Genomic DNA, 24,591 nt, shown 5'->3' on the forward strand with positions numbered 1-24,591 from the left:
TTTTGTCGCGTGGCGAGGGTGGGCCTGGTGACGTAGGGCTGAGGCTCTTGGCTGTTTATTGTTCCTTCTTCAACGCCGATACAGAAAAACAGGCTAACACGCTTTTCCACGCAGTTTACGGTGGGGTTTACGAAGGTCTGATAGTCTGGACAGCTGACTCCGCATAACGACGACCATGGCATACGCATACCTCTTCAAATACATCATCATCGGAGACACAGGTAGGCTGCAACAAGCTAGACTCTATATTAGCTTGCAGCTAGCTGTTAGCCTCTGGCTAGCGGTCCATTTCCGCAGTGTTGGATGTCCAATGACGTGGTAAAAGTAGACGCAGAGGTGGGATGACAGTACCCCCTCTTGAACGGTTAAAACCCCGGGGCATGGTTGCTTATAGGAAAACAGCACTGTAAATTAAATGTGAAAATTCTAAGTCCAACTACAGCAAGTATAAAAATGTAGCAGTAGCTGTTTACGTTCACTGACAGAATACGGGCCTCTTCTTGGGGTGGGGGTGTTAGCCGCAGCCAGCTAGCATACTGAACTACCTAGCCAGCATTTAGAGTTTAACCAAATATTACGCAAGCGACCATCACATCAGTAAACAACCATGTCTCAAATTCGGGACATATCATAAAACAAGCACCAACGGCGTTGTCACGGTTCCAATTAATAAAACCCAGGAGGAGGAGGCCAGTATGGAAAATCAAGGCTCGGATATTCCCCGAAATGGCGTAGATCGGTGGTTATTTTTAATTGCGTATTAGATAGGTGTGTTATGACGTCTCGGGTAGTGTATTTTTTTCCTAACTTTTGAAATATTCCTGTTGTTAACATCTCTGCGTGTGTACTAGGTGATTAAAACCATGATTGATGTTTTCATCTGGACACCTGCCCGCCCTCACAAGGAGCCAAAACAACAATATCGAAAATACATAAATACATTTTTTGGGGAGGGGTGATATCAATTAACACGTTGGCTGCAGTTTATAGTGATTGACAAGCAGTCCATTTGAACTGGGAGAGTTGGCAGGAAAAAAATCCCTGTTCCAATTCTTTTTTATTTAAGTCTTTTAATATTATTTTTTCCTGATGCCCATGTGTTTAGACCAGTAAAAGTAATGCACCCAGTGAATGAAAAATTTATTTTTTTTAAATATTAGAGTAAGCCTGTCTACTACCTACTCAATAAATGCTCTGTTTACAAATATTATGGCATACTAAGTTACTATCATTAGGGCGGCCCGGCACATGAGTGGTTAGCGCGTCGGCCTCACAGTGGTGGTTCTGGGTTCAAATCCAGGTCGGTCCTCCTGTGTGGAGTTTGCATGTTCTCCCCGGGCCTGTGTGGGTTTTCTCCGGGTACGGACACTCTAAATTGCCCCTAAGTATGAGTGTGAGCGTGAATGGATGTTTGTCTCCTTGGGACCTGCGATTTGGCCTACTGAGGGTAAAGCGGTTCAGAAAATGAGATGAGATGAGTTACTATCATTAGGTTCTAAAGAGAAGTCGTCCCACTCAGCTGACATGCTTGGCAAGTGGTTTGATTTACAGGAGCCAAAAGGCACGCAAGTACAGGAGTGGATCCAATCTTGTGTCCAAACATGATACTGCCTAATACTCCCCCCAAAATGGCCGCAATATTGATACCGACATCAATACATTTGCTGCCAACCCTTCCAATTCAAATGGACTGGATGTTTACAAGTGACAAACAGTGAAATTCACAGCAGGAGAATGAAAAGAGCCGCTGAATTCATGTATACCAATTTCAATGTCACTAAAAAAGTGCGAGTCAAATAGCGTATTTTCTCGCATATTAGCCGTATCTGTAACTAAAAAAATGATGGCTTAATCAAGGGTACGGCTTATATGCGCACAAGACTTGCAGCGTTGCTATACTCTTTTTGACCAGTAGATGTCGGCAATTAACATTTACGATTTGTTGGTTGTTTTCTGTTTTCCAGTAAGAAAACAACCATTACTGGATGAATTAATAACTTCCTTATGATATTGAACCTAATAATGTGCTTTTGATTCATACAGTATCTCAGAAATACCATGTGTGATGATTTTTTTTTAGATTTTCCCTTCAAAGTAACAATTCCTTTGTATGCTTACGCATAAAGAGTTCAATTTTATTCTCTGGAATTAAGATGTGAACATGCCACAACTTGGGGGTTGGTCTTGGGTATTTGTTTTTTTTTGTTGTATTTTAGTATTTTTCTGTTTATTTATATATACAAATTGCAATGCTTGGATTGTAATTACCTGATTTTCATTTAGTTAGATTTAGGAATTTCATGATAATCTCATTGACCATAATACACAATTGTCTGTGATACTAGTGTTATGTGATTTTTTTTTATATAGTTTAATCTTAATATAATAGTAAAGTCTTCAGTAAATTAAGGGACTCTCTTCCATCTGGCCTTTATCATTCCTGTCTAGCAATCTGCGCCTCAAAATGTAGCTATCCCCTAGAAACGTGAGGATGACCATGGCATGCTCTGTAAAATAAACCTGTACCAAGTCAATGGCCTTTACTTTTTACGGGCAGTTATGTAGAAGGCGCTTCATAATAATTATTTAGAGATTAATCGTAATGTAGAGCTGAACAATTTTGGAAAAAAAATCTTGCCAATATTATTTTGATGTGATTCACTTTTTTCTTCATATCGAACCTTAGTGCCAAATTCGCAAAGCTATATTAAAAAACATAATTAAAAATTGCATCATGCCATCCAAAAATAAGCGCTAAGTTATACTGCGAGCACTCAAGCATTATGGAATCTTTTAAAGTTTTTAAAAATTGGTTCCAAAAAGCATGATGCTAACTACCATATGTCTGAATATCTTAACTCCTACCATTGTGAAAGTTTTATGTTTTTTTGCCGAAGTTGTTTGAACTTTTATGCAACTGTAGCCATTTGTGGTACAGTGGTACCTCGACATACGAGCACCCCGACATACGAGAATTTCGAGATACTGGTAAAATTTCCAGCAAATAGTTATCTCTAGATACGAGAAAGCCAGGTGCCCAAGACATGAGAGGCTGTTTATGATTTTAGCGCATGGCCTTTTTTGCCGCATCTCTTTCGTGTATAACAGATATCTACGAGCACTCGGCAGAGCGTTGCATTTTTTCAGTGTTTTTTTCCGTCACTCAGCGTGAATGGCGGAGCGATCGCTACGAGAAGTATATATTACTTCTCGTTAGCTGCTCATAAGAACATCAGGGGCACTGGCTCAATCCCCGCAACTCCCTCATTGTAATGTCTGTGGTCGGAACTCCCTCTTTGTAATGTCTCTGGTCGCAACTCCCTCTTTGTAATGTCTCTGGTCGCAACTCCCTCTTTGTAATGTCTCTGGTCGCAACTCCCTCTTTGTAACGTCTCTGGTCGCAACTCCCTCTTTGTAATGTCTCTGGTCGCAACTCACTCTTTGTAATGTCTCTGCGAGCACTGGGTGGAGCGTTGAATTATTGTTTTTTTTCCCAGTGTTTTTCCCCACCTTAGCCTGTTAGCTCCCGTTGGCAGAGCGATCACTAATTCAAGACTACTTCTCGTTGGCAAGTGGTCGTGCGTTATCCTATTGTGAGGACATTTGTGTGCATCATTTTCGGAATATTTTGAAGGGAATACAAACTCAAACAACCCTCGATATTAGCTGAAAGTCAGTGTGGAGGCGGGGCAAACAGAGCCAACCCGGCTGGGACAAAGGTATAAAAATGTAAAACAAATTTGGAATTAAGTTGAGTGTAAGGTTAGATTAAACTTATTTTTGAGTGTGTCTGCATCGTAATCCAAGTTCATTTACTTTTGTTTGTTATATTACGATTCACCGGTGCAAAAAGTCTCCCCCGCTCTTCACTTCGTGGCTTCAACATTCATGGCTTCACTCTATCGCGGTATTTTATATTAAGCATCCAAATAAAATATATTCATAAAAATGTCAAAATTCACACTGAAACTCGCAGGCGGAAGACACTTCCCTGTCTTCCCCTTACCACTCAGAAAAATGACGGAAGACAGTGGACTATCTCTCAACTCAACTCCAAAGAAGAAAAATGCCGGACGCCGGGTGGAGGCTGTCCTTCTTACCCAAAAGTAGAGCTCGGAGCGGACTATAAGGCCGGGATTCTTAGTGAATGTGGATTTTTTCATAAATGCAAGCTCCGGGCAACCTTATGTCGGACGCCATCACCCTTATCCGAAAATAGAACGCTGTGGGTGGACAGTAAGACCGGGATCCTCGCTTGGGCTAAATTTTTCCTGGAATGCGAGCTCCGGGCGACCTCTTAGCGGACGCCGTCGCTCTTATCCAAAAATAGACCTCTCTGGTCAGGTAAGATAGCTCGACGGCGCGGAGGAGCAAAGTGGAAGTTTAATTTCCAAATCTTCACAGCAATAAAGATGAAGAAGCTGGTCTTAGTGCTTTGAGACATCGGCAAGAAATTTTGAATATGGCTCACAGGTTGAAACAGTGTCCCAGAGATTGATTACAACATGGTCATAGCCATTGAATATGGCAATCGACTTGACGCTGTCGAACTCCCCGTCACCATGTTCCTTTTGCGCCAAAAACCTCCCGCACAAGTCCTCCTGCTGACCAGACGACACCTCTCGAATCTGACGAAGAAGATTTACCTGACTTTGAATAAAGCGCTCAATAACCTGCACACTAAATTATTATCATCATGTGGTTATCTAACAATGAACAATTAAATATTGTGGATAATCAATGGCTTTCTTAACAATCAGTGCAAGCAATAACTGAGTAAACCATTATAGCAGATATATTTTATGTGCAATTTGTACCCTTTCCCTACAGTGTGCCAATTTTAGTTTTGCTGCCTTTTCCTTAAGATTTTCTAAACTTGAGATCTCAATTCATAATATTGTTGTTAATGATAATTCTTTCTTTTCATTTATCTTTTCAGGTGTTGGAAAATCTTGTCTATTACTACAGTTCACAGACAAGCGGTTTCAGCCTGTTCACGACCTTACCATTGGTAAGACCGTGTGCTTTTCTATTATACTGTATATTTGTCAGTAATCATAAGTGGTATATAATATGGTTGTATGAATGGATGTCAGTGCACAAAATTAAATTCAATACTGTCAATACTGATTTTTAGGCTATTATTATTTAACACTTGAAAGAAGATATTTTAATGTACTTTTTCCAGAGTCCAGTCCAGAACTAAAATCAGTGTTTCCTTTTGAAATGGAGAGGAATGAGATTTTTACTTTCTACCCCCTCATTTTTATCAGCTGCACTGTAATGCAGAGATGTTGAAATTTTGTTTTGTGTTTTAGAGTAAATAAATGTCCATGCTGTATTATTTCACAGCTTTTACCATAAATGAAGAACATCCACATTAAATAACGTTAGTACTTTACAACAAGTCTTTTGAACAGAATATTTAGGACAGCTCGTCTTGGTTGGTATTCTTAGGGTATGATTGAAGAAATCAAGTTCATATTGTGCAAAAGCATTGTTACCTCAAAATACAGTCATCGACTCACCTGACTCAGATTGATTTTTCAATTTATTTGGATTGCGAGGGCTAATTCATTTTTAATTGTTAAAATGAATTTACCATCTACTCATGACAAACTAAATGTTTCAATTTGATTTTTAAGAGACAGGTGTCCAATCATGTATCTTTGTCAACGGCATTGAAAGAGATCATAGCTAAACCTTATGTTTTAATTATTTCAAGCAGTTAACACGTATCTTAATAAATTATTAGCTCTCATGGTTTTAGCAAAATACCTAATTTCTTTAAACAAATGTTACATCACATTTTTAAACAAGTTACCTTTTTTCATTGAAACAAGCTAACCCTAATCCTACCTTTTGCATATATGGAGCATATGAAAGGCCTAGTATCTATTAGCTTAGCAGACAGTTCTCAGTCATGAGTCTTTGATGGAGCCATTTGCTTATTCTTATTTGAGAAGTAGATACTGAAGTCGGCGGGGTTAAAAGTGGAACAATAAAAATAAGTCTCCTTGTGAAATTATTTAAATTCTCAAATGCAGAAGTTTGCTAAACACTAATATATTCATACTGTATGAGAGAAACTTAACTTTCTGCTTGCCTACTATCACTGTGAACTGAGAAAGTGTTTGACATCTGTTTTATTTGCAAGCTGCTGTTTGTTAATTGAGGTTACACAGAAATCAAAAGTCATGGAATCTTTTGGTGCACATTTTAAAATTTAAATCTCTTATTCTTTCTCTCCTAAATTCAGGGGTAGAGTTTGGAGCAAGGATGATCACTATAGATGGCAAACAGATCAAACTGCAGATCTGGGATACGGTAACATGCATATTTTTTATTTTATTTTAATTCATTTCATGTGAATTACTAAATGGATTTGTACTCATTTAAGTGTTAATATTGTACTAATACTGCCAATTTAAAGTCCTTTTTATCATGGAGTTTTACCGTATTTATTCGAGTATAACACGCACCCATAATTTGTGACTAAAAATTGGCATAAATTTTTTTTTTAGTTTTTCACAGCTCGCACCAAGGATTGATTGCACCAGTGCTGATAACTGGCAAATGCTGAACACATGTCGCCATGACAAAACATTTATTTACAACATTTGGTACGGAAACCTGGTAAAACAAACTACTACCATTATAAACACAATTCTCAAATTTAAATTAACTTGGATTAATATATACAGACACACTCGAACATACGTTTAATATAACTTTACACAAAACTGAATTCTAATTTTGTTTTAATTTTTTTACCTTCGTTCTGCGGGTTAACTGTTTGCCAAGTCTCCACCCTCACATTCGCTATCGATGGGCTGTTTGCTGTTGTATTCCCTTCAAAATCTTCCGAAAATGATGCACACAAATGCCCTCGCAATAGGATAACGCACGACCACTTGCCAACGAGATGTAGTCTTGAATGAGCGATCGCGGGAGCTAACAGGCTAAGGAAGGAAAAGCAGGAAATGCAACAGCTCAACCTACCCAGGTATTGATAGTGGGTAATGAAGTTTTATTCTGAGAAAGGGTGCCATTGGCTATCGGTATTGTGTGCACGAGTATACTTCATCACCCAGAAAGCCCTCTTTTTGCTCGCGCATGCGCGTTGTGCATTTTCTGGTCCATGTGTAGGAGAAACTGTGTGAAGAAATCGTTTAGTGCTCGTATATATCTGTTATACACGAAAGAGATGCGGCAAAAAAGACAGTGCGCTACAATGATAAACAGCCTCTCGTGTCATGGCCACTTGGCTTTCTCGCATCTTGAAATTTTTCTCGTATCTAGAACGAATTATTTGCTCGAAATTTTCCTCGTATCTCGAGCATCTCGTAGGTAGAGCTGCTCGTATGTAGAGGTACCACTGTAGTCAAAAATAAAACTCACACACATCCATACATATTGAAATTGTACAAAAAAAGTTGTGTAATGTTGGATCAGCTCACCAATGGCTGAATGGGAGGACAGAACCCGGCAGAGCGCCGTATGTATGACTCAGAAGAAAAACAGTACCCTCGTGTTTATCTTGCGACGTGTTGGAATACGAACTTGATAGTGGGTCAGAGGAAGAATTAAATCCCGAATCACATGAGATTTTACTGCACAAGTTCAAACTGGAGGCTGAAGCAACAACACAACGCCCATGACTGAGAGAAACAGGAAACCTGACACAGAAGCATCGTCTCTACTGAATCTGAACTGATTTTCCATTTACAAAGCGCAACTTCAGAAGCAAACATTGATTGAAAAACTAATGATTCATCATTTGACCGGGAGTTTCTTACTTGTTATTTTGCTGTTGTTGGTCAGGGCCAACAATGGCAGCTAAAACCTAGTTGTTTTGATTGCCATGTCATTGGAACACTGTATATTTACCTGCAGTTTTCGCCAAAACAACCCAATTCATTAGCCACACATCATTTGCCACTTGGTGAAAGCAATCTTCGGAAAACGGACGGAAAAAAATAGAGGGTCATAGTGAGCCTCCTCGGCCAGCAGCGAAATGCTAAATTGAAGAACTTCCCTCACATAATTCAAGAGAATGGTTGGAGCAAGTTTTTAAGATGGATGAGGATGCCTTCACGGACATTCTTATTCAAAGATGAAGTGAACGTGCAGAACATCATGTATGGGAATGCTGCTGGCTTCATGGTAAAACCAGCCTTAATCTACAAGTTCGACCGTCCTCATGCTTTAAAAAACAAGAACAAAGCCTTGCTGCCTGTCTACTGGATGAGCAACAAGAAACCCTGGATCACGAAAGCCTTCACAAATGACTGGTTCTTAAACTGTTTCATCTCGAACGCGAAGCTGTACCTCGCTGAAAGGGGGCACCCTTCAAGGTCCTCCTTCTACTGCACTGTGCAGGAGGACTTGAATTATATTGCATGCATTTATTGTCATACAAGTATAATGGACTTGGACGAAAACTCCCATTTACCTGACTTCTGCCATTTTGCATCTCTTGTCTTTCACTTGCAAGTTTCAGCATGAATTTTGACATAACGCAGGACGTTGGAGGCATTTCAACGCCAATTCAAAATCCATACAATTCTGAAAGAAGCTCGCTGTCTTTCTGTGCGTGATTCGAAATGTATTTAATGTAATGTAATCCGAAGAAAAGGCATGACGCTGTTTGTATTATCGATGCGTCATTCTTCTATGGCAGAGGTGGGCAAACCGGTCCTCGAGGGCCGCTGTGGGTGCAGGTTTTTGTTCCAACCGATCCAACACAAACAGTTCAATCAATGAGGTTTCTGCTGAAGCAAGAAGCACCTGACTGCAATCCACTGATTGCACTTCTAAGATACCAGATTGGTGGAAAGATTTCCTCCTATAGGTTGGAATGAAAACCCGTACCAACTGCGGCCCTTTCTGGAATAGTTTGCCCACCCCTGTTCTATGGTGAAGTTTCCCTTCTTCTTCTGCGCTGAGTGCCACCCATTTCAGCGCCGAAGAAGAAGCGGGGCCCTAACTTCGCCCATTTTTCATCTCCTGTCTTCCGCTTGTGAGTTTCAGCGTGGATTTTGACATTTTTATGAACTTTTTTTTTGTACCCAACATAGAAAACCGTGATGTACAGAAGCCGCAAAGTGGTGAAGGATCACAGTATATATGCAGTGCCGTGAAAAAGTATTGCCCCCTTTCTAATTTCTGTTTTTTTTTTTGCATATTTATTACACACAGGTTTCAGACCATCAAATCAATTTCCGTATGAAGCAGAGACAACCCGAGGAAAGAGAAAATGCAGTCTAAATCAGGGGTGGCCAAGTCCGGTCCTCAAGAGCCCCTATCCAGTCTGTTTTCCATGTCTCCCTCTACCAACACACCTGAATCAAATAATCGGGACTGGTATGAAGCTTCTGGACAGCTTGCTATTGAGTTGATCATTTGATTCAGGTGTGGTAGAGGAGGGAGATGTGGAAAACAGAATGGATAGGGGCTCTCGAAGACCGGACTTGGCCACCCCTGCTCTAAATCATGATTTTATTTACCATTGCAGACTTGTCTGGCCCTCTGTGTAAAAGTAATTGGACGCCCTTTGTTAAATCACAAAATAACTGTGACTACAATGCTGTACTTTTGCAATAGTTTGCAAAAACACAATATTTCAATTCATGTAAAAACATGATAATAACAGTTTGATTTAAATTGTCGTACGTTAATTTTTCTTTTACATTTTATATCGATTATGCGTGAATCGCATTCACTCCGGAAATGGGACAAGGGTACTCCTGAAATGTGGTCAACGGAGTTTGGCAGCTCTGATGGTGGTGGCAGTCTGATGGTCTGGGGCTGCTTTGCTGCCTCAGGACCAGGACGACTTGCTGCAATTGAGGGAAGAATGAACTCTGCTGTCTAACAGCAACTTTTGAAGGAGAACATTTGGCCCTTAGTTTGTGCGCTCAAACTCTCTCGCTCTTGGAGCATGCAGCAGGACAACGATCCAAAGCCAACCAACAGGTCCACCTCTGAATGGCTCAAAAAATAAAACAAAGTTAAGGTTTTGGAGTGGCCAAGTCAAAGTCCAGATTTAAACCCTATTGAAATGCTGTGGTGGGATTTGAAAGGGCTGTACATGCTAGAAAACCCTCTAAAATTGCAGAATTGAAACAATTCTGCACAGAAGAGTGGGCCAAAATTCCGACAAAGCGTTGTGAAAGACTCATCACAAATTATCGTATTAGGTTCAGGGGGCTTTTTCACAAAAGGCCAGACAAGTTTGTAATTTTTTTTCTGCCTTGGTTAATAAAACCATCATTTAGAAACTGCAATTTCTATTTCCTTGGGTTGTCACTGTCATACTAAAATTGGTTTCATGATCTGAAACCTTTGCATGTGATAAATATGCAAAAAACACTGATATCCGGAAGGGGGCAAATACTTTTTCACAGCACTGTATATGGATATATTTGTATGTGTGTGCGTGTGTGTGTGTTTGTGTTGATTTCATTCATTCGTAGTCGTGCTTATCATTGTGTGACTGAATTTGGAAGTGTGGAAAATGCAGTAAAGTATTTCACCAGCAGGGTGAGGTAGAACACTGCTGTAAAATGCAGCAAATGAGACCAGCAGTGATTTTTCTGTTGATGATGACGTATCTCATTCTCCTTCTGGCTCACTAGTTTGAACATGTTACCTGAAGTTCATTTGTTTTATGATTGCAATGATAAAATTTCTGCTGGCTTTTGTTGGACATATAATAGCACCAATAACATTTTTTTTCAGCAGTACACATTTTCTGATTCCCTGGGTTGCCAGAACAACAGGCTTTTTTTCCTTAGGTCGACTCATTAGTACTTTGACATGATGACTGATTGCATGATCCGCCACCAGACTGGTTGACAAAGTTAGATGACTGGTCGAGTGATTCACCCACTTCCTGGCTGTTTGGTTCAACAACCGAGCTTGTAGAGAAGATCTGCAGCTGCTGGCACAGAGTGCATTTTGTTTGTGTCTGAGGCCCAGATGAGACATAGGCAACATTGTGATTTTACACTGGATGGAGACAAGGAATGAATAGATAGGGTGGGGGGTGTAGGAATGCTTTCCAGGGAGTTCAGCCATTGGGGGTGTAGTTAAAGAGAGAATGGAACGTTGAATAATGGAAGGAACAAAGTGAAGATGAGACAATGAAAACAGGAAGAATAGACCTGTGAATGAACATAAGATGGTGAGCTGTCCTTTATGTCAAAATGTTTACATCACTACAAGCTCATGCAAATATCCTTATAGCTTATGTATGGAGAACTGGAGGTTTTTTTTTACCACATGCTTCGAGAGAATGAGATAAATTGTGAAAGATAGATGGAGCAAGTTAGAGAGGACTCCATTGTATCCTGGTATAGATGCGTCTCTGTCCTGCCTTCTCCCCAACTTTTCGAAATCCCGGAGCTAGAGTGCTCTTGGGGAATCAGGGTTCCATTACCTAGTTGCCTTAAAATCACCAAAGACTAGTTTTTTTTTTTTTACAATAACAGGTTTTTAAGGACACTTTTCCCTATAACTGTCGCATTTAATGATAGGACAGTTGATGACCATTTCTCCCTACGGGCATAATATTATTATTATTACAAGCTACAAATCAATCACCAAAGAAACACGTGAAGCCCATGAAAAAGGACATTTTTCTATTCAATGACACAACCGTAACAATGAAGTAATATCTGTATTCTGTGTATCGGCAATACTGACCTCATAGTTCCTTGGACCCGATCATTGGCAAAATATGCAGTATCGTACACCATTATTCCTTTGTCATTTTTCAGGTAGGGCTTCACTATCAAATATTGTTAGAGTTGATTATTCTGATGATTAACAGAACAAATTGATTTTAAAATAATGCTTTAATTCAGAAAAAACATGAGCTTGTGTTCCCTGTGTGTTTTCTATCAATTGGTTTTGCTTAACTTATTTTTTGGTCCTCAACATTTTCGAGAATATGGAACTGTATTAATCATTTTCCAACGAAAAAGCACATGATTACCAATATCTTAGAATACTATAACCCATTGAGAAGCGTTCTGCTTTCGAGGTGGACTAAGTATATTTACAGTTGAGGGACTGAAATCAACATTTGGGTAATTTTAGTTGCAATGCAATTACTGAATGATTAAATAGTTTTCCATTAATCAATTGTTGAAACTGTAGTGTCGAACCACTTACATTATTTAAAATTCAATTTCATTTCATCATTATATATGTTTCTGTTTAGGCTGGTCAAGAGTCATTCCGGTCCATCACCAGATCTTACTACAGAGGAGCAGCAGGAGCACTCCTCGTCTACGACATCACAAGGTATTAGACAATCACAAACTCACTACTGCACTATAAAGGTTAAAGCGTGTTGAGAAACAAGAAGTTGTTCACGTTCAACCAAGTTACCAATTATATTTTTGGAATGTGGTATGAAATCAAGAGTACCCAAAGTATTTTGACATGTAGTAAGTTTGCTGTCAAAATGTATCACACTGTCTGGTCGCAAGACAATTTTCAATTCAACCGTGCAAGTGAGTAAATTTGCGGCTGAATTCTGCAACTCAAAAATTTTGGGGTTACACTTTAATGTTGTTTTATATACAAAGTATAGCATGTGTATCCATTTTTCAGTTACCACAAAAAACGTTTCCCAATTTATAACTCCAATGGTTACATTTTGGTAAGTTAGAGTTCCTTTATATATAAAATATGAACTTTAGATTCTGAGCATTTTTATGCTATATCAATGAACCTATCAAAAATACGGTTATTGTGTGTGTGTAACATATGTCATTTGCAACTAATGGCGTACATTCATTTTATGTGACTCTTTAGTATCCCATAGGTAATATGAGATTTTGGAAGGAAAGTGTATTTCCTAACAAATCCATCTATATAGTACTCAAATATCCTAAGGATTTTAGCACCGACTCACCATGTATTCTCCTGATCAAGCCATGAATAATAATTTTGTTTTCTTTATTTCTCAATTTCAAGGAGGGACACCTTTAACCACTTGACGACTTGGTTAGAGGATGCTCGCCAACATTCCAACTCCAATATGGTCATAATGCTCATTGGCAACAAGAGGTTAGTTTCTTTATTGTCAAAAATTACAGTATTTATGAACCTCGTGTACTAGGTGCATTTGGAAAGGTTAGTTAGAAAATGTGTAATCACAAAGACTTTTCCTCCGCCCCACGTTAAATGTATTGCAGACAATACAAGATAAGAAAAAATTCGTTCAAATGAAATACATGGTTTCTCAACAGTATTGACTCACTTTGTACCTACAGGTTAAGTAATGTGGTGTTATGTAAGATAGATTCATGTCAAAATGAAGCCTTATTTTCTAACTGCATTTTAGTGGTGGTTTAGGACTACGCTTGATGCGTTGTCATTATATTTAGAATAAGCTGTAACAAATCTTAGTTTGTCACTGCCTAAGTGCTGCTTTTAGATGTGATGCCTGTTAGGATGTGTAGCTTCATGTCAAAATCAAAGATTCTTGGTTGTTACTGGATGGACTCAAGAAAATTCACAGACATTGTTCAATTGTAAACAAGAACTGTGTTTATCCTCAAAGGAATATAAAGCAAGCTTGGTGGCCAAAGGTGGTACTGCAAACAGGATAAAAATATTGCGAGCTCCATGCATTCTCCCTTCAGGTTGACGGCTAAGAAAGCGCTTTGCCATGGAGAGGCATACTGCATTATCATACCAATGTTGCATTTCAATCAGAGAAGACAGAGGCTAACAAACTACGCTAGCAATGATCGGGGGAACATTGAATGAGTACCTGCTACAGTCTTCAAATTTAAGGGTTTACACAGGGATTAAGTTGGTCCACAAATAATGATTTTTAACAAGGTGGTCGATTAACCCAAAAAACGAGGCAAGTTACAAACAAATGTTATAGTTTCTATTTCCATGACAGGGAAGCGGACGACCATACGTTTCTCAACAATATATAATTATATATATATATATATATATATATATATATATATATATATATATATATATATATGTATATGTATGTATATGTATATGTATGTATGTATGTATGTATGTATGTGTGTATGTATGTATGTGTGTATATGTATATGTATATGTATATGTGTATATATATATATATATATATATATATATATATATATATATATATATATATATATATATATATATATATATATATATATATATATATATATATATATATATATATATATATATATATATATATATATATATATATATATATATATATATATATATATATATATATATATATATATATCGCATCCTGGCAGATATTTGATTTTGTAATGCTCCACAAAAACTATTTTATCCCTCCATCCATGATGCTACACAACATTAGCACAAACATGCCAAATTTGTTCCTATTTCTATTGTCAGTTTACCATAGAGGTAAGTAATATTGGGAAAAGTATATCACCCTTCGAGCAGACGTGTAATTTTGGGGTCTGTCGTCAATTATTTCCTCAACTTTTCTCTCTATTTTTCGAAGGCATCGCCACTGTATATCCTTATTTTGTTTCTGAATTTGTCATGACTCATTTTACATTTGATAGGATTTTTTTGGGCTTTATTTTAGTCTATGGATCCACGACGTCATTAAGTCCTCATCCCAAATTAAGGCCATTACTGGTGCTGACTGCAGCGCAATAACCATCACACTGCATCTGCCGGTTTCAAAGCCAAACCTGTATTCAAAGACCTCGTCTTCTTTAATGCCACGAACTGCCTCAGTGGACTTTGCCAGATAGGATCAAACATGGGACTTTGATAGGTGAGGGGAAATATATTCTCTGATGAGAAAAAAACTTTATCCTTGGCAGTCCAGTGTGTGTTACTGGCATGACAAGGAGATCCCACTTGAGATGTTTTCTACCTGGCATGATCTGGGGTGCTTTTTCTCTCAGTGAAATATTGGCACTTCAGGTAGTGGAGGGTCATCAAATAGCTGGTGGTTATGTGCAGATGTTGGAGCATGCGTCCTTCATGACTGATGGCCCTCGTCTGTGTGGAAGCAGCTGGGTTTTTCAACTTGACAACGCTTCAGTTCAGTGTTCGCTTGACCAAGGACTTCTTAAGGGACGATTGCGTTGCTCTTTTAGACTACGCTGCATGTTCCCCTGATCCATTAGAGAACATCTGCAGATGAATAGCAAGGGAACTTTATAAAAAACTTTATGAAAATGGACATCAGTTCCAGAAAGTTGATGCCCTTTTTTAAGCCATCTTCAATGTTCCCAAAGCTCCTGGAAACACTCACATTAAGCATTTCTAAACATTTTTTTAAAGTGATTAAACAGAACAGTGGAGCAACTCATTTTGATGTCCAACTGAGATTTTTATTTTATTTTATTTTTTTAGGTTTGGTGAATATTTTTTTACTTTTTTAGCGATAGTCTTTTGTTCAGCTGTTAAAAGCCTTTTTCAGTTTACTTGTCGTTTTCAATGAATTATTTTTTCAAAGTGCTTTTAGTGCCTCATTGTAGCTATACTTAAAACCTCATTAGGATCCAAATGGGCAAAAGATAATTTCTAGGAATTTTTGAACTGGTCTAGGATTTTGATCAAGTCTATATTAGAGCCATTGAATATTTGAAGTGCAAATCTTACAGAGTGCTCCGTTAACTGTGGTTACTTCCTCATTTAAAATGGTTTATTACTCCATTATGTGTTTGTGCATTTCAGTGACCTGGAGTCACGGAGAGAGGTAAAGAAAGAGGAAGGGGAAGCATTTGCCAGAGAACATGGCCTCATATTTATGGAGACCTCAGCTAAGACGGCCTCAAATGTAGAGGAGGTAATAATACACACATGCAAACAAGAAAATGTCATTTCAATATCGTCCTTGTCCTGAAGTTCTAATCTCATCCAATGGTGCATGTAGAACACTGAAACATTTAAATGTACATACCAGATCACTTGAAGCCAGTAAGTATATAAACTACACACGTGCATATGAATTACTAATTGTAACGTATCTTTTAAAGCATTCGTTTTCAAACCTTTCTTCAAATGTTTTTAAGCACCCACAATGCAATTGCGTGGCAATGAATAGACATGAAGACACAGTAATTCTCATTTCAGTTGAAAAGGGTGCTATGTAAACGACTTCTTTAATTTGAAAACATGTAAATTAATTCTACTGAAGAAATAGCCCATTTCAAAACCACTCTGTTATATCACTGCAAGCAATCCATTGCACTCTTTTCCCCTAAACTGTCTTGAAACCATGATAAATGCGTGTATCATTTTGTCTATTGTATTTAGTAATCATTAGCACTTCAAATATTTGCCAATGTCAAAACAAATACCGTATTTTCACGACTATAAGGCGCACCCTCAATGAATGACATTTTAATGTTTTTTCCATATATAAGGCGCACCGCATTGTAAGGCGCACCGCTCCGCATTACACTGTTACGAGACCTGTAGAGGATGGTGTACCCTATTGACTGATTTATTTTCTTTTATCGTGATACCAATTTTAATATTTGTTCATGTATAAGGCGCACTGGATTATAAGGCGCCCTGTCTATTTTGGAGAAAATTTAAGACTTGTGCGCCTTATAGTCGTGAAAATACGGTATTTGAATCTAAAAAAGGGATAAACCGCACAAAATGACTGAGGTAGCAGAGGCCAAAGATTATTTTCCGAACCCTCCCTCTTCTCAATTTTCTTTTTTCATTTTTTAGCTTCTCTGTGACACCTTTTGTCTACTTTACATGCATTTGCATCGTTCCCATGATGCTGCAAATGATGTATTACATTAACTCAAGCTGCTGGGTTCTTGACAGATCAGCACATTCTTAATTAATGGCAAAAAAAAGATTCTTAATAATCATCCCCTAGAATTCAAAGTTATTCACGCTGACTTGAAATGTCGAGGATGAGTGGCTATCCTCCTTAGCTCGTGGACACACCCCTAGTGTTGTCGATGATGAATGCGGTGTTGTCTTCTGGGACTCTTCTCACTTATCCAATCACATAAATAATCCCATCCTATACACTCCATAGCATTCTGTCCTCAGGCTTGTCTGTGTGTTTACATTGATTTTTCCCCCCCTCTTTAACCCATTTCTCCTAGCACGCATGCGCTCGGACACCCCCGCGTAGACACACAGTCGACTAGGGCTCTCAGGGGTTAAAATGAGGAGGAGGAGGAGTGTGCATGTGTGCTTGTGTGTGTGGTATGATTAATTTGTCTCATTAGTGTCCTCTGAATCCTCCTGATACCTCCTCTTCTCAGCTCCCTTCATCTGCACTCGCTCCATTCCTCCTCTTCCCCCGACGTCCATCATTTCCTCTTTATCCCCTCCCCCTCACTCATACCATCCATTTTTTCCCCCCGGCATCAAGCCACCCCCGCCTTCGCCCTGTCCTTCCCTCCATTCATGTCTTGGTCTCCTCCACCCCCTTTCTCCCTTGTTGCCATCACCCCCTTTCTCAGCAGTATATCAGCCAGTTAAAGTTCATACATATTCATGGTTTCCACTCTGCCCAACCCCGAGCAGCCAATCATTGAAGGTTCTCTGGGTTGATGATAGAAAAGACATTTCTGTAAGCATCCTCTACTCATCTTTGTCCATTTCCCCTTTCCTTGTCATCATTCCCTTTTCCTCTTGACTGCTGCTCCTCTTTTTTCATGACATTCTCGGTTCCTCTCACAAATTCCTCCTGACTCCTCACCTCTCGTTCCTTCTTCAGTCCATCTTCACAATGCATCCTAAATAGACATGGGAATGAATCAATGCAAGTAAAGAGGCCAGAAGTGAACATGAGTGCACCAGAGCACCCCATGGGCACTTTAGACTATTTTTATAGGGAGCTAAATAGAAGATTATGAGATAATTTTAATATACTACCATACCACCTTCGACTCCATCTAAAGCCACTTTTAGATGCACTCATTTTAACATTTAGTCATTCATTCCCCTATGTTTTCTGCTTCCATTTTGACATTGGTCCAAATCTTTGGTCCCTGTCGTACTCACAATTGAGGTAACTTGAAACTAGGGTAATATTGTAATCACCCTATGTTTGTAAAACCTGATTCATTTGTTAATTTTCCGTTCAAAAAGTAACAATTTGTCACATTTAAAATATATCAATATAGTAAATTTGATATTGATATATTGCTTGAATCTTATTAAAGTACAGATTCTTACCGTTTCTTGTTAAACAAAATGTATAGAATAAGAACACTGATACAGGTACCGGTTTCATTTGTGTGACACTTGGGGTTTTGTCATCTTGATTCGCACCCACTCACTATGTGCATCGCTCCAGTAGCTGAATAGTCGTGAATCAGGTTAAATTTCTTTACCCGCATGGAACATCTCATAAGAATGTGGCATTATCAGATCTGTCGGGCAGTGTGTGCTAGCCGTGTGCAAAAGTCAGTTGGTCGTAGAGTGCAACATTGCAGCACAGCCTCTCTCATTAGCCCATTTGGGGCCCAAGCGATCAACAATGTTGCACTGTTCCATAACGTTCTTAAATGGTACATTTTAAGTACATTGCATCACCGTTTTTAATGTATTGATAGACAGGAAAATCATTATATCAGCCCTCAATCATTCCTGTTACCAGAGCCAATTAATATTTTCCAGACTATAAAGCAGGGGTCCCCAGACCGGTCCTCGAGGGCCGGTGTGGGTGCAGGTTTATGTTCTAACCGATCCAGCACAGACAGTTTGACCAATGAGATTTTAGAAGAAAATAAGAAGCACCTGACTGCAATCCACTGATTTCACTTGTAGGACACCAGATTGGTGAAAAGGTGTTCTCTTTCTGGGTTGGAATGAAAACCCGTACCCACTGCGGCCCTTTGTGGAATATTTTAGGGACCACTGCTAAGGATTTGTGATCACAGAAATCACATTCACCACATGCAGCGATAACCAAATAAAATAAGTATTCGCAAAACTTACACTATAAGATCATTATTTGGAGAGATTTAATGGTGAAATTTACACTCATCAGGCCGCATGGATCCTACTTTAGATGCTGTAAGCCTACCTGGACAAAATAGAAACACCAATAAGAGATAGGTCACCTAATAAGCCTTTCAATAATAAAATGTACAATATTACATTTGTTCAACATGTATCAACCTGCCAAGGGTCACATGTCTAATTTCTAAATATCAGCATTTGACACACCTTTTGTAAAGCAGTGTTACAAATTACTTCACGCTAATGTTCCTAAGTTCATTAAACAATAGGATAGTTGCAACATACTTAGGCATTCGGCAAAACAGGTCTAAGCCCTTATTTGCAGTTCATGTGAATGGAGGAGCACACTGTAACAAAGTAACCAGAGTGACTTTAAATTTCTAGAATAGCGTGCACATGTGACAAAGTTTACAAAGAAATGGTTGATATTATTGGGTGTTGAATACATTTTAATATTGGAACTAACTTTAAGAAATGGTTGAATATCTTGTCTTCTGTCTTCATTTCAGGCTTTCATCAACACAGCCAAGGAGATTTATGAGAAGATCCAGGAGGGTGTTTTTGATATCAACAATGAGGTGAGACCCCCCCTCTCCCCCACTTTTTTCCGTTTCCAATGAGTTCTCTGTTGCCTGCTGAGATTGTATGTTTTTGTGTAAGCCAGTAACCTTGAATGCAACTTTTTTATTTCTGCCTTTAGTACTTACCCAATATAAGTCCAATTTTTTTTGTCTCTCTACTGCTCATCTTTCCCATTTTGGTCACAAATTCAGCATATTTCCTTCTCTAGTCTTAAGCAGTTTTCATTCTCACATATTTCTCATACCCTACAAGGTCTCAGTCATTCATAAGAAAACGAAAACAGCCAGCCACTGAGCCAGTTTTCCATTATCTAGTCGGGCAGATGCCTATCTTTACTGTGGAAAAGTTTTCCAGACAGAAATTTGGATGTGTAATCCAAGAAAATATGAAAACTGTGTGCGAAAATAATTTGGCAACAGTTTTATGTACTACAAGAGGATAGCTGATAAAATTATTCCTCAATGTTCTTGGTTTAACCACGTGTGGGGTACTCCATTTCACTCCAATTTTAGTTTTGCTACATTTCCCTATCATTTGTCGATGCACATAGCAGTCAGACCACAACTAAAGTAATGATTTAAAAAAAAAAAACCGTAAACCTGTAATTTTACTGATTTACTGTAAAGCAGTGCCTTGGATATTAAGTATAATTTGTTCCCTGAGCATATTCTAAAATTGACACATTCAAGTGTGTAGCGCGGTTCAACGTTTCATTTTGTATGTTTGATTCGGTCCACTAGCGTACTGTTTTTTTTGTGCTCATAAAATGAATTATTAGCGTGAGCTAAACGCTGCATACGTTACTTGTGGGAGTTTCCGCCTGGATGTTTTAAGTGTTGGACATTCAGGGCTCTAAAGAAGTCATCTAGATTTTACAGGTATAACAAATACGTGGACAGTAAAATTTATTGGACATATCACCCAAAAGGTTCACTTTAATTCATTCTATTGCATTGTATTGTTTACATTTAAAAAAAGTTGCAAGTATTTCTGCCTTTTTTGCACCGGAAATGAATCAACCAACACTTTAAAAACCGAAGAAAAATAACATTTTAGTGTCTTGTTACACCCCTGAAAAACATATCTGCAATCATCTTTTGCCAGTAAGATTAATGGAAATATCATTAATTTTAAAGAAGCGCCCCAAAAAATGGTATTCGGACGTTTCGTCGAAAGACGTTAGGTCACCGGACGTTTGGTCGACCGGACGTTTGCTAGAACGGACATTTGGTCGCCGGGTTGTTACTGTTGAAACCAGCGCTCAAAATTATAATCGTGAGAGAGTGTGTGAGTTTAATATCTAAATATCTAATATTGAAATATCAGCAGTAAAATCTCTGTCATAATTTGACAGCGAGAGAACCCGGCGACCAAACGTCCGTTCTACCAAACGTCCGTTCTACCAAACGTCTGTTCTACCAAACGTCCGTTCTATCAAACGTCCGGTCGACCAAACGTCCGGGGACCAAACATCTTCCGACAAAACGTCCGGTCACGCAAAAAATATGGCCTGGCACAGCATCATCTGAGGCGCTGTTGTTTCAACTAGTTCCCAATGTTCAGTCATGCAGTATCCTAAACCTCATTGTTGTTGTGTAACGTTGTTTGATGAGGAGTTAAGCAATCATCACACTGGCTTTCAGCAACATCAAATTCACGTCTAATCCTGTACGTCTGTAACTAAATGATACGATTTATTCTCAGGCAATTGGCTCAGTGTCCTCTTTCACAAAGTGTACTTGCCAAAAACCTTTGTCAACGTCCCTATTAACAAAAGCAGAAAGTGTTGTATCTAAACACCAATTATGTGCCAGTCTTCACTCGTGTCCACATTGCCTGGACCAGCCAACCAGCAAGTCCAAGTGTTAGTCAGTTAGCCAGCCATGAGTGGTTTTGTTAGGAACAGCAAGATGGAATGAAGGCAGGCCAGCCGGCCAAACCACATCAGCTGACTGCCTGAGAGGGGAGGAAGAGAGAGAATGTGTGTGAGGGAAGCCCCACCAGAAAATGTTGGCAGCCTCAATGAGAAAGCACTCACACACACATGGCCTTAGCTCAATAAACGTGATTTAAAGGCATACAGTGTTTCCCAGAGGCACGACTGCTACCGTATGTAGGCGGGTGAGTTACGCTGTGAAAAAGGGAGATAAATATATACAGAAGGACTGAGTGAGCCAGCCACACACAGAGAGACCGTCACCACTTTAATGGCGGAGGTGGAGGGGAGCCTTCAATTGAGCAGATGAGAGAGACACATAAAAGAATTGTGTCTCTTGGCTGTCCACCCACCTGCCTCTCGCTTTCTAAGGCTGTCTTTTTTTCTGTGCCATTCATTTCTCATAGTATCCTTGAGAGCTTGTGTTTCCTCTCGAGCACCTGTTGGTGCCTCTATACTGTGATCTAAGCGGAGACCAGGCAGTCACTGTGTTATGTTAATCTCACCTTAAAAGCAATGACACACTCATTCGATATTCTTTTTGTTTTTTCTCAAATGCTCTCGTGTTATTTATTTTGTATTTTGTGCACATGGGCATATACAAGTGAAAACTGGGAGGTAAGGCAATGTGTGGGATAATTAGCTATGTTAATTTAACGTTATTAGTGGAAGCCACTTCCTTATTTTATTGTTTGTACCAACTCTGCTTTTTAATTTAAGTGAGAAACAAGTCACTTGGTAAACTTGAACTATAGCCATCTAACCTGTTTTCACCACCCCTTTACGAGCTAAGTCATTGCGAACAGCATACCTGTAAATTTATACGTTTTTCCCGTATTTTGTAGGTTTTTGGATTATTTCAAATTGTGTACGCCGTATAACAACTTTTGTACGAAATTTTTTTAGTACATTTTTGGTAAAAACGATCTCGTTTTACGCAATCCGGATCGTCTCGGCCATCGGTAGCAGACGAAAACGTCATCGTCGATTGCTATTATTGCCATGCTTTGAGCATGATGTGCGAACGTGCGTCAGTCACATCCGTCTTTTCACTATATAAATAGCACGTCAGGAAGGAATGTACCCAGTCAGTCAAGCTGTCGTCGTCATACAGCGACATCTACACAATCTTGAATTTAGTGCATACAAATGGTGCACAGACTGATTAGGCACCCCGTCCACTTTGGGGAAAATGTTAGACTTATATACAGTGGTACCTCGACATACAATCTTAATCCGTTCCGGGACTGAGATCATATGTCGAGCTTCTCGTAACTCGAGCGAACGTCTCCCATTGAAATGAACTAAAAACAAATTAATTTGTTCCAACCCTCTGAAAAAACACCAAAAACAGGATATTGGATTTGAAAAACATTTTTATTTGTTCTAATTCGCCATATATTGACAAAGTAATAAATAAAGAGTGGTTTAATAGTACTAAAATGTGTTTAATATAACTAAAATTGGGATTTTGATGCAGATTTTTCAGAACAATTGCAATATCTTGATTAGGGGCGGCCCAGTGAGCGAGTACTTAGCCCGTTAGCCTCACAGTTCTGGGGTCGAGGGTTCGAACCCAGGTGTGGAGTTTGAATGTTCTCTCGGCCTTGCGTGGGTTTTTCCCTGGGTACTCGGGTTTCCTCCCACATCCCAAAATCAGGCAGGTTAAGATGGTTGAACACTCTAAATTGCCCTTAGGTATGAGTCTGACGTGAATGGTTGTCCATCCCCTTGTGTAGAGTTTCCCCTGCTGGGTCCCTGAATTCAGCTGGGATAGGCTCCAGCACCTCCCACGACCCTTGTGAGGATAAGCGGGACAGAAAATGATTGAATCATCTATATTAGCTTTTCTCAAAGGGAAATCATTTCATATATGTAAAATGTTGTTATGATTTTATTTTCCGTTTTTGCTGTTTCTCTTCAGGCCAACGGTATTAAGATTGGACCTCAGCACCCCACCACCAACTCCACATTGCCCGGTAGCCAGGGAGGCCAACAGGCCGGAGGTGGCTGCTGCTGAAGGCCTCAAAACAGACCGCTTCATCCTCCCCCTTTAATTCCTCTACACCCATCCCATTGTGTTTCTGCTGAACTGTGCAGGCTCAGTAACAGTTTGTTACCCTTTCTCTCTCCATCCTGTCATCCATCCATCCCTTGTCGTCCTTACTTGCTTTGTTCTTTCTCTCAGACCATTTTTTTTTGCTAAATTAAATAATACTTGAGGGTCTCATGGCAGCATCCCATGAGCTCAATCCTTACACAAATGGTGTCAACTCTGCCTCACTAAATTTTGAATTCACTTTTTCCTTGGGGAAATTGCAATGGTTTTAAATGGATTCGTTTTAAAATTGGCATCATGCAGATGTTTAGCTTGCTGATGGTAGTAAATAATTTGTCCCCTTATTGACGGTCCTTTGAGTAGAGGACAGAAAATACAACCTGAATGGCTGTATGGAATCATATACCAAGTGTTGCCTATACATACACACGCATATACACAACTCCATGTTTTTAAAGAAAACAACACAGCTCCTTGGTAGCAAGGCATGTTTGTACATGTAGTTCCTGCGTGTATAGGGATGATATAGGCATTCCAATGAAGTCAGTCTTTTTAGTCACTACCCGCCGCTCATAAAACAGCCCCCCCTTATCTTTGTCTCTCGATGTCAACTTGCAGGTGAAATGTATTTAATGAACACTAAACAATTGTGTGGCTGTTTTAAACTGTCCTGGGGAGAGAATAAAAGACCAAACTGTCGAGTGTGAGAATGAGTCCTTTTGGAACAGTAGAACCATTTAAGAAAAAAAAGTTAAAGAAATGTCAAAAGGATGTCGAGAGAAGTGGCAGTCATAATGAAGTTATGAATTTGAAGAGGAAAAAAAGGAAATTATTAGATTTTTTTTGTTAACTGTATTTATCAGCCGCTATTCTGTGTATATATGGCTCTTTAGATTTTTGTAGCTTTTTTGGCTGTTAAAAACTGAAACTTGGTAAGTTGCAGTCTTCACCGGGCCTTTATTAGAATAATAAAAAACAGAAAATAAGCATTCTTGACCGACTAGCAGCTTAATTCAAACACTCACCA

General features: G+C 39.1%; 1 protein-coding gene across 1 annotated transcript; it reads left to right on the plus strand.

The window, feature by feature from the left end:
* Positions 1–24,297, plus strand: rab2a (RAB2A, member RAS oncogene family). The gene is made up of 8 exons (XM_077615782.1): positions 1–221; positions 4,940–5,011; positions 6,260–6,327; positions 12,230–12,312; positions 12,991–13,083; positions 15,718–15,829; positions 19,497–19,565; positions 23,430–24,297. The coding sequence occupies exons 1-8, from the start codon at positions 176–178 to the stop codon at positions 23,523–23,525; spliced, it is 639 nt and encodes a 212-aa protein (XP_077471908.1). The 5' UTR covers positions 1–175; the 3' UTR covers positions 23,526–24,297.
* The last annotated feature ends 294 nt before the right edge of the window (positions 24,298–24,591 follow it).

Source organism: Stigmatopora argus, chromosome 12 (genome assembly GCF_051989625.1).
Source record: "Stigmatopora argus isolate UIUO_Sarg chromosome 12, RoL_Sarg_1.0, whole genome shotgun sequence".
NCBI lineage: Eukaryota > Metazoa > Chordata > Actinopteri > Syngnathiformes > Syngnathidae > Stigmatopora > Stigmatopora argus.

Bases quoted from the DNA above. Each gene is read 5' to 3' on its own strand.
- rab2a (XM_077615782.1), top strand. From the start codon at position 176: ATGGCATACGCATACCTCTTCAAATACATCATCATCGGAGACACAG. The intron at 5,012-6,259 runs GTAAGACCGTGT...TCCTAAATTCAG, and splicing joins TGTTCACGACCTTACCATTG to GGGTAGAGTTTGGAGCAAGG. The intron at 6,328-12,229 runs GTAACATGCATA...GTTTCTGTTTAG, and splicing joins AACTGCAGATCTGGGATACG to GCTGGTCAAGAGTCATTCCG.